The sequence below is a fragment of the Mastomys coucha genome, unplaced genomic scaffold, assembly GCF_008632895.1.
Source record: "Mastomys coucha isolate ucsf_1 unplaced genomic scaffold, UCSF_Mcou_1 pScaffold10, whole genome shotgun sequence".
Classification (NCBI taxonomy): Eukaryota; Metazoa; Chordata; class Mammalia; order Rodentia; family Muridae; genus Mastomys; species Mastomys coucha.
Window position 1 is genome coordinate 594,927 of NW_022196892.1, and position 11,720 is coordinate 606,646.

Sequence of the window (11,720 nt, forward strand, 5' to 3'; positions counted from 1 at the left end):
CTGTACACTATATGTTGAGAGTCGGTAGTCTTTCTAAACATGTGGATCTTAGGCATCAAACGCACATCATCAGCCAAGGGACTGAACTCTTGTCAGTCTGGGCTTCAAGTACCTTTGTCCATCAAGCCATCTTGCTGGCTTTTAATCCTGTCTTGACAATAACTAATGAGCCTCCTGTTTTGGCGAGAGTGAATAAACTGTAGTGCTTGTTTAATACCCCTTATGACCCTCGGGTCTTATTTCTCTTTGTAATCTGAGGAAAGTCCATGGGCCATTGTATTTTTCCCCCTAAAAATATATTTAGCAGTTTTTCTTCCTTATCATGCTGGTTTAGGCCAGTCCACTCCTTGTTTTCACTGGTTTTCTGCCACCACATATGTGATCATATATGTCTGGAAAGACCAGCTACACTGTTGTCCTAAGAGCTTAGATAAGCCGAGCCACAGCCTAGCAGTCACATGCTCCACTGCTCTGGTTCACTGACTCACTTGCCTGGGGTTGTTTCACAGTCTCTTCCATCTACAGCATCTACCTCCTCCTTCCTTACCAGAGTGACTCTGCATCTGATCAAGTGGAAGTCATAAGGGCTTCCCACAGGTTCCCACCTCTGAGCATTATACATTGAGCCTCTCTTAGTACCAGCCATCTCTGCTCTCCTGCTCCAAGTCTACCCATTCCTAGGTCTACCAGATGCTTTGAGCCCTTGCCTACTGGAGAGCAATACTCCAGACAATACTTTTCCTTCCTGTGTAGTGTCAGAAACCCCTCAGGGCCACTCCATCAGCGGACACACTTTCTGTCATCTCTCTTAAGACAAGCTTTGGGGTGGCGGGAGACATGGCTCAGTGATAAACAGCACTTGCTGCTCTTGGTTTAGCTGATAGCACTTAGATGTGGCTCCCAACTGTCTGTAACTCCTCAGACATTGCTCCCATGGGGTGCACTTACATAGATGGAGGCATACTCGTAAAATTAAAAACTGAAATTTAAACACCTCACTCTCACCTAAAATCAGACACTTGGGGATCACCAGAGAAAAGCCCTTAATCTAAAAGATGGAGAGCCAGATAATCAAGAATAAGACACCTTAAAGGATACAAATGAGCCTGCAGGGAAAATAAAACTTAAAAATAGAAAAGAAACAGTTTTTTTTTTAATCTCCAAAATCTTCAAAGAGCTAAGAAGGTCAAGACACCGCAGATATGAAATAAGATGAAAAGCATGCCATTAACATCCAGAAAGGAGAAAAGGGACACAAACATGCGTTTGCTGCCTCCCTCCCCTTATCCACCCCAGATCATGGCTCTCTTTTACCTGAATTCAGGAATATTTTGTTTGCTTCTGCCAGTCCTGCTCATTCTGGCGAGGACTGGTTTAATGTCAGTTTTAACCTCCAGCCCTTCACAGGAATAACTGTTGTTAGTCTCCTGCTGTCTTTGGAGGGTCCCTTTGGACAGTTCTTATTCGCTCACTCCTTGATGACATCATCTCTGTCACAGCTTTAAGAATGAGCCACATACCACTGAGATCTTGTCTATCTTATATAAACCTGCTCCCCCACATCCCCCATAGCCTTCTCTATCCTGGGCCACATCTAAGTATCAGCAAAGCCTGTTCAGTTTTCAGAGCATGTCCAGATATTGTCTACTCCCACTGCATCAGCCAGCGTTCCATGATCATCTCTCACCTGGATTACTGTCTTAGCTTCCAGACTTCTTAGCTCTCTCTCTCTCTCTCTCTCTCTCTCTCTCTCTTACTTTATTTATAATGATTGATTTTGGAGCTGTAGGTTAAACTTATGCCATATGCAAGTAAGTGTTCTACCGTCAGAACTGTACTCCCAGACCCTGCATTATATTATATTATTATTCATAGGCAGGGACATGGCTCAGTTGAGAAATGCTTGAGGACCAGGACATGTATACACATACACACACACACACACACACACATATATATATATACAAAACAAAACAATAAACCCCCAAATTTAAAAAGCATCCATATGCATCTATCTATATATATATGTGTATAGCCCCCAGGCATGAATATACAACAAATGTTAGGTTGTTTTGGGTTATAATAAGTGTCCTGTGCTCTAAACCTTCCCATTCTCACACAGAGTGAAAGCCCAGATCTTTAGTTTTTCAGTTATTTACCCATTCTCTCCCTTTGTCTCACCCTCCCCTCAGCTGTACTTCCCACCTCTGTGGTCTTGTTTCTGGCCTCTAGGTAGACAAACCAAGCACCATAGTGTCCTGCCTTGTGTTTCTACATTGTGCTCAGCTTGGCTAATGGTTTTTCCTGGTAGCTATATGATTCCTAGAAACCCCTTCCCTGTATTCTCAGGCCTTTCCTCAAATCACCCTACTGGCCAGGCCTTCTTTGGCTTGTTTCAATGTTTGAAGGTCTGGAGCTGCAGCTCACAGGTAGAGTATTTGCCTAGCATGTTCAAGGCCATGGGTTTGATCCCCAGCACCACACAAAAACTAGTGCAAGAGCATTTAGAACCTCAGTGAGCCCTCTGCTCCCTCACAATGCTCGCTTACCTTCTTCCCAGCATACGTTCCTCCCCTCACGTGTGCTTGTGTGTGTGTTGGGGGTTAGGGTGGGAGACAACTGTCTCCTGCTTGTAGGCACTGTGGGACTTTTCAACCTGAAACTCTGTATCTTTCATTTGAGTTGAATTTTCTTGAATTATTTTATTGATGTTTTGCCATCTTTTGGTTTTCTTTGTCTTTTTGTCCCTTGATCTGTCTTTCACATGATGTTCTTTAAGAAACATTTTTTTATTGATTGGTCTTCTTTTTAAAAATTATTGTCTTCCAACTCAATTCTTCCTAGAGTTAGAAAGAGCAATTTGCAAATTCATTTGGAATAATGAAAAACCCAGGATAGCAAAAACTATTCTCAACAATAAAGGAACCTCTGGTGGAATCACAATCCCAGACCTCAAGCTGTACTACAGAGCAATCGTGATAACAACTGCATGGTATTGGCACAGTGACAGGCAGGTAGGTCAATTGACTAGAATTGAAGACCCAGAAATGAACCCATACACCTATGGCCACTTGATCTTTGGCAAAGGAGCTAAAGCCATCCAGTGGAAAAAAAAGACAGCATTTTCAACAAATGGTGCTGGCTTAACTGGCGGTTAGCATGTAGAAGAATGCAAATAGATCCATCCCTATCTCCTTGTACAAAGCTCAAGTCCAAGTGGATCAAGGACCTCCACATAAAACCAGATACACTGAAACTAATAGAAAAGAAAGTAGGGAAGAGCCTCAAGCACATAGGCACAGGGGAAAAATTCCTGAACAGAACACCAATGGCTTATGCTCTAAGATCAAGAATCGACAAATGGGACCTCATAAAATTGCAAAGGTTATGTAAGGCAAAAGACAATGTCAATAGGACAAAATGGCAACCAACAAATTGGGAAAAGATCTTTACCAATCCTATACCGGATAGAGGACTAATATCCAATATATACAAAGAACTCAAGAAATTAGACTCCAGAGAACCAAATAACCCTATTAAAAAATGGGGTACAGAGCTAAACAAAGAATTCTCAACTGACGAATACTGAATGGCCGAGAAGCACCTAAAGAAATGTTCAACATCCTTAGTCATCAGGGAAATGCAAATCAAAACAACCCTGAGATTCCACCTCACACCAGTCAGAATGGCTAGGATAAAAAACTCAGGAGACAGCAGATGCTGGAGAGGTTGTGGAGAAAGAGGAACACTCCTTCATTGCTGGTGGGACTGCAAGCTGGTACAACCACTCTGGAAATCAGTTTGGTGGTTCCTCAGAAAATTGTACATAGTACTACCAGAGGATTTAGCTGTATCACTCCTGTGCATATACCCAGAAGATGCTCCAATGTATAATAAGGACACATGCTCCACTATGTTCATAGCAGCCTTATTTATAATAGCTAGAAGCTGGAAACAATCCAAATGTCTCTCAATAGAAGAATAGATACAAAAACTGTGGTATATTTATACAATGGAATACTACTCAGCTATTAAAAACAATGACTTCATGAAATTTGCAGGCAAATGAATGGAACTTGAAACTATCATCCTGAGTGAGATAACCCAATCACAAAAAACCACTCATGGTATGCACTCACTGATAAGTGGATATTAGCCCAAAAGTTCGGAATACCCAAGATACAATTCACAGACCATATGAAGCTCAAGGAGAGGGAAGACCAAAGTATGGATGCTTCAGTGCTTCTTAGAAAGGGGAACAAAAATACTCACAGGAGGAAATATGGAGACAAAGTGTGGAGCAGAAACTGAAGGAAAGGTCATCCAGAGATTCCCCACCTTGGGATCCATCCCATATACAGTCACCAAACCCAGACAAATACAGATGCAGATGCTTGCAGCCATGGACTGAATGCAGGGTCCCCAATAGAGTTGGAGAAGAGACTGAAGGAGCTGAGGGGTTTGCAGCCCATGGGGGTAGTAACAGTGTCAACCGGCCAGACCCCTGGGAGCTCCCGGGGACTGGATCACTAACCAAATGGTACATATTAGGGGCCCATGGCTCCAGCCGCATATGTGGCAGAAGATGGCCCTGTTGGACATTAGTGGGAGGAGCGGCCCTTGGGTTTGAGGAGGTTTGATGCCCCAGTGTAGGGGAATGCCAGGGCTGGAAGCCAGGAGTGGGCGGATAGGTGGGGGAGCACCCTCAAAGAGGCAGGGGGAGGGAGGATGGGATAGGGAATTTCCAGAGGGGAGACTTGGAAAGGAGATAACATTTGAAATGTAAATAAAGAAAATATCCGGGCTGGTAAGATGGCTCAGCAGGTAAGAGCACTGACTGCTTTACCGAAGGTCCTAAGTTCAAATCCCAGCAACCACATGGTGGCTCACAACCATCCATAATGAGATCTGATGCCCTCTTCTGATGCATCTGAAGACAGCTACAGTGTTCTTACATATAATGATAAATAAATAAATCTTTAAAAAAAAAACAAAAAAAAATATCCAATAAAAGGGAAAAAAAGAGAAAAAAATTGTCTTTTTTTTTTTTTTTTTTTTTTTTTTTTTTTTTTTTTTTTTTGTCTCTGACTTTCTCTGGGATTGCCACAACTCCATCCTGAACACAGGATTTAGCTCCATTCCACATCCTAGTGCCCCTTTTATCCTTGAACTGTACATTTTGTGTTTTTACTTGCTCAGCTTGCTTTTATAAGTTATACATCTTTGTAAGAGTGAACTCTAGGGCTGGTGAGATGGCTCAGTGGGTAAGAGCACTGACCGACTGTTCTTCCGAAGGTCCTGAGTTCAAATTCCAGCAACCACATGGTGGCTCACAACCACCAGTAATGAGATCTGACACCCCCTTCTGGTGCATCTGAAGACAGCTACAGTGTAGTTATTTATAATAATAACTAAATCTTTGGGCCAGAGCAAGCAGGAACTGAGTGAGCAGGGTTGACCAGAGTGAGCGGGGCCAACCAGAGTGAGTGAGGTTGACCAGAGCAAGCAGAGGTCCTAAATTCAATTCCCAACAACCACACGAAGGCTCATAACCATTTGTACAGCTAAGGTGTACTCATACACATAAAATAAATAAATAAAATCTTTTAAAAAAGGAGTGAACTCAGATAATCACAAAGCAGAGTAAATACTAGGCTGTTTTGAAACTTTCTCTGCCAATGCCATTGATCAAAACTCTTCAGTTTAGTCATAGTCAGACCTTTCAGATAAGGGCTAAAATCAGCCACATATTGCCAAAGTATCAAAAGAAAAATCTCTAAGCCACTACTAAAGTCCTTCTCCTCTGAAATCTCTTGAGCCAGGCCACAGTTCAAATCACCCTCAGCACCACTGTCTTCCATGTTCCTATTGGTATGATCCATTAATCCAAAATTCTTCTACTACTATTCTAATCCAAAGTTCTAAGATCCACATTCCTAAAAACAAAAGCATGGTTAGGTCTATCATAGCAAAGCCCCAGTCCCTGGTACCAACTTTTGTCTTGGGGTTTCTATTGCTGTGAAGAGACACTATGACAATGGCAACTCTTATAAAGAAAAACATTAATTGGGGCTGGCTTACAGTTTAGAGGTTTAGTCCATTATCATCATGGTGGGAAGCATGGTTGTGGGCAGGCAGACATGGTGCTAGAATTCTAAATCTGGATTGGCAGGCAGCAGGAAGAGACTGAGCCACTGAGCCTGGGCTTGAGCTTCTGAGACCTTAAAGCCTGCTCCCACACTGACACACTTCCTCCAACAAAGCCACACCCACTCCAATAAGGCCACACCTTCTAGAGCCACTCCCTATGGACCAAGCATTCAAACAGTCTATGGGGACCATACCTATTTAAACAACTACAAAGGGTGTAATCTGTCAGTTGGTAGAGTGTTTGCCCAACATGTACAAAGCCCTGGGTTCAAACCATAGCACTGAATAAAAACTGGGTGTGTTGGCCAATGCTGGTAATTCCAGCTCCAGGAAGATGGAGGCAGGATGGTCAGAGGTTCAAGGCTATTCTTGGTTGTGTAGCAAATTGAAAGCCAGTCTGGGCTACATGACACACTGTCTCAAAACAAACATATATTTCATGTTTTTGCTGACATTTCCAGAAAGGTTCCAAAAATAAATGTATATGTTCAGTCTGCACCTTTACTCAGCAGTTCCTTAGTGGAGATATTCAGCAGGACTTAAAGTGCTAAAACTGAGCTGGGCCAGTTCACTGGTCTCACACTGGGAACGGGTTTTGGTGTCTCTTAGAATACTGTCCTGCCCTTGCTTTGTCATCCCTGAAATCTGAGGGAGTTGGTGGTGAATGTAGTCTGAGACCTGTGATGCTCAATTGATGAGTGCATGGAGTCTGTTTCCTGCATAATTACCCTGCAGTAAGAAAGGCAACTTAGGATCCATAATGTAAGTACATCAATTTGTGGTTTCCAGGCATGTGTTGGCAGCTTCTGTCATTGGAGCCACAACAAGCACTTAGAAAAGCAGAGTGCAGATTAGAACACACACACACACACACACACACACAGAGACACATACTGCACACCACACATAGACACAGAGACAGACACACACATACACATACAGACACACACAGACACATACAGATACACACACAGACACAGAGACACAGATACACACATACACACACAGACACACACACATAGACACATACTATACACTACACACAGACACACACACAGATACACATACAGACACAGAGACACAGACACACACATATGTACACAGAGACATATACTATACACAGACACACACACAAACACATACACATACTACATACCACACACAGACACAGACATACACACACACAAATACATACTACACACCACACACAGACACAGAGTCATAGAGACCACACACACGACACAGAGACACAGACAGATAGACTCACACACACACAACACACACACATACACACCCCACACAGAGTCACAGACACACACAGACATATATACACCACACAGAGATACAGACACAGACACAAGCATACAAATACCCCACACACAGAGGCATAGACACACACACACACACATACATCACACAGAGATACAGACACAGACACACACAGAGACAGACAGACACACACACAGACATATACCCACCACACAGATACAGACACAGACAGACAGACAGACAGACAGACACATACACACACACACACACACACACACACACACACACACACACACACACACTGTGCATTGCGCTTATGAGGTGTTTAAGGGTCTTATGTGTCTGATCATCACCAGCCAGGACCAAGTGACTTTTTTTCATGTGTTTTTAAAATGCTAATCATTTCAGAAAGTTAGAAAGTTAGGTCAACTTGAGCTTGAACTGTGTAGTACTAATTACACTCTTAATGTTTCCATACTGGATCTCCCACTTTAGGGTAAGTTTAGCTCCTAGTATAATTGTGTTAGGTGTGTTTTTGACCATTTTTGTTTGTATTATTACTTATTTACTTTGGTGAGGATCCCATGGTATGCAGTTCGAGGTCAGAGGATAACTGCAGAAGCTGGTGCTAGCCTTCCATTGTGTGGAATCAAACTCAGATTGTTGTGTTTGGTTGGGAGCCTGTGAGCCACCTCTCTGGCTCCATATTTGATCGTTTAATTGAACAAACATTAGATACTAGCTATCAGCCATGTGCTGACATGTAGCCACAAGGGCTTGTTAGTACTGCATTTTAGAAACAACAGCAAAAAAATACTTGGTTGATTTTTTTAACTTCTTATGAAAATCTATACAAATCTAAAATCTTTTATTGACAATGAGAGCTATTGGGAGTTTCAGGGGAAAGGACATTTCCCTCCACACACAATAAGCATCACATTTTTTTACCTAGAAAGTTTTAAAAAAATGTTGTGTTCTCAAGTTAACTTTTTTAATATTATACTGACACTAATAAATAATTAACAGTGTTTAATACCTGTTTCTTCTAGTAGTCTGGTTAGGTCAGACTTCAGTTTTGATGTGTTCTTAAAGCAATATTTACTTTATATATAAAAAGATAACAGAATGTGTAACCCTCCTGCTTGCGGGCTGATTCTTCAGACCCTGCCTGCCTCTCATAACCACACCTCTCTGCCCACCTCCTGCTATTTGCCACGCCTCTCTCCTGGTTCCAGTTACATCGGAAGTCCCACCTCCAGAGACCGAATAATGAGTTGCTGATTGGGCCAGCATGCTGATGAACTTGGGGGAGGGGTTTTGCCTCACATATACTACCTGTTGGCTTGTAACTGAGATAATTAAATGAAAGATGGCTGAGTGACCACACTTCCATGTCATCTAATTTTTAAGAACCTTCCACGTGGTTAAGGTAATGATATGGCTTGCCAGGTTCCCGACTCCATATTCCAGAAAACCCATTCTTATTGTTGCCGCTGGCTGGCAACAGAATGAATACTGCTCATATTCATGGCTCTAAATTTCACAGGATCAGCTCTACATTTAAAAGTATTTATTACTGCTTTATAAATCAGTATCTAAATTATTAAGTCTAAAAAAGTTATCTTGAAGTTAAGGAAGTATCAAAATACACTAATCATACTTGGTATGAATTTACCTAAAGCACATTCAACAGAGACATGGCTATGCATGACATAGGCTAAACACCCTACAGCCGAACACACAGAGGAAGGGTACATGGTCAGAGGTCAGAAAGCTCTGAGTGTGCCTAACTCCTCTGCCTAGTCATGCAGAAGTTCACTCACATAAGCCTAAACTTCTTCCTCAGCAGAACAAGGAGATTAAGTCCAATTCAAAGGCTGTATGGATTAAATGAGATGATGCATATAATAGTACACAAACCTCACTAAATGCTGGTTATGATTAAAATTAGTATGAACATGCTCATATTAGCAGCCTGATTTTATTCATACTCCTTAGACATTGCTCCTTACTAATGTTGAAGAGTTTAAGTGAGGGACTAATTTTATTCTTTTCTTGGGGGGAGGGTGTGGTTTTAAGCCAGGGTTTCTCTGTGTAACCCTAGCTATCCTGGAACTCTTTTGTTTTGTTTTGTTTTTGTTTTTGTTTTTTCATGACAGGGTTTCTCTGTATTGCTCTGGCTGTCCCAGAACTCACTCTGTAGACCAGGCTGGCCCCGAACTCAGAAATCCACCTGCCTCTGCCTCCCAAGTGCTGGGATTAAAGGAGTGCACCACCACTGCCTGGCACCTGGAACTCACTCTTAAGCATGTTAATTTCTAATTTTCTCCCAGTTCCTCTAAAGTTTCTTTCATTAAGTCCTAATGCTTTCTTTTGGTAAAATTGTGCTAAGCATCAGCTTGTCCAGACCCCAAGTTTTCAAGGTCTTAGTTTGAGAATTGGCCTGCGCACCAGGGTCTAACATGGTTTCAAGGACCAGTCACTCACCGGATCAAAGGAAGCAGGTCCAGGAAGGCTGTTCTTGCCATGTCCTCTTGGGCCCCAGACAGGAAGCCGTCATGCAGAAAGTCCCCTGAGTTAGTCAGAATACCGTGTAAGGCATAGAGGTCACAGAGGCGCTGGAGCACACGCTGAATCTCTGGTTCATTGTCTAGTTTCTCCACAGCTTCCTTGAAATTCCTCACAGTGATGAAGTAGCAGTGAGTCTATGAAGACACAAAGATTCACAGGCCACTGACAACTCATTCCCAGCTCCACAGATCATTCTGGAAGCTTGGCAAGATAGGTGGAGTACGTGTATCTCCTAGAGGACTGGTGGTTACTTTTTCTCTTGTTTATTCCAGGTGTGACTGGTGGTATGAATATGTATAATCACACGCATGTGCGTGTGCGCGTGCGTGTGCGTGTGTGTATGTGCGTGCGTGTATGTGCGTGTATGTGCGTGTATGTGCGTGTATGTGCGTGTGTGTGTGTGTGTGTGTGTGTGTGTGTGTGTGTGTGTGCATTGGGGGCTGTGTGAAGTGTGAAACTGGGCCTTTGGATTCCTTGTTTTGCTCGAGACGGCTTCAGGAGCATTAGAAAGTAGAAATAATACAGGAGCATTGGAGGCTAGCCTGGGGTACTTGAAGGGCAGCAGTCTCACTTTTCTCAGGAAAACAGCTTCTTACTGTTTTTAGTGGTAAGGCAGTGTGTGCACGTGTGTGCACTGTGGGGTGTGGCTTGAGGTATGTGTGAAAGGTATCCTAGCTAAAGCCTAAGCCCCTGGATGGAAGCAGTGCCTTTTTTCATGAGGCTATGGGAGAGGCCCTGGCTCTGTTGGCTCTTAACCACTTAGTAGAGCGAGCTTCAGTGACCAAGTGACCACTGCCACAAAACCATGTCTCTTTGGACTCCTTTCCTGGGGTTCCCTCTCCACTCAACCCAACATCTGAAGGATGTATGCCTGCTCCACGGGAGGCCTTCAGGATCCTTGTTACACTGTTTGAACGTGGGGCTGCTTCAGAGTATTTCCTTTGTGCGTGCCATCTGTGAGCTCTACCAAGGGGTGAGAGGAGACATTAACAGCAGGTCTCTCCCTGGAAGGTCCCTGAGGGCCACCTGGGTCTTTGTGGCACAGGAAAGGATGGTGCCACCTTGGCTCAGCCATTTCACTCCTTTGTGTTGTCTGTCTTCCACTTTAGAAAGGATTCTGTTAGCTTTCCTCATGCTAACTGAGGGAGCCCTGGCAAGCAGTGGCGGTGTGTTTAAGGTCAGAGCAGAGGTTTAGAAGACAGACAAATGAACATTGGGCGGGTGTGGCTCCTTTCCTGGGATCTGAGGAGCGTGCACAGTCCTGGCGAACCCTCTGGTTGGTGGCAGTCCTTGCAGGGCGGGCAGTAGAGTGGAGCTCAGTGGCACAGACAAGGACTGCAGAGTTCATGGCAGCCCTGGTGTGTGTAGTTGAATGTTGAGTCACCAGGTGGCATTCCTGCTCAGTCTGCCTGACAGCCTGGCCTGACTGCTTCTGTAGGTGCTTTTCAGGACTACTGTTCTGAGAGGGCCTTGAGAATAGGAATGAATGCCTCAGTCTTCTGTTGGTGACTGACATCCTTGCTGCCCCAGCTTAGGAGGTGTTCTTACTTCTTTCCCACCTCGTGACTTTGAGTCCTGTATCCTATACCACAGTGTTTCTGTATCTTCCCAATTCTCTCCACAGCCTGCACTAAGCTCATGGCAGAGCCACCCTCAGGGTGGACCAGACTGCCTCTGCTTTCCTCTGATTAGCTTCCGGACCTTTCCTTGCACTGCACCCCCCACTACCC

The 11,720-nt window shown here is 43.7% G+C and overlaps 1 protein-coding gene across 1 annotated transcript in view; it reads right to left on the minus strand.

Moving 5' to 3' along the window:
• Acox2 (acyl-CoA oxidase 2) overlaps positions 1 to 11,720 on the minus strand; it is a 34,061-nt gene that overhangs the window by 6,480 nt on the left and 15,861 nt on the right. The window contains exon 13 of the mRNA XM_031345274.1: positions 9,907 to 10,124. Within this exon, the coding sequence (XP_031201134.1) occupies positions 9,907 to 10,124 (218 nt within the window). The remainder of the gene's footprint in view (positions 1 to 9,906; positions 10,125 to 11,720) is intronic.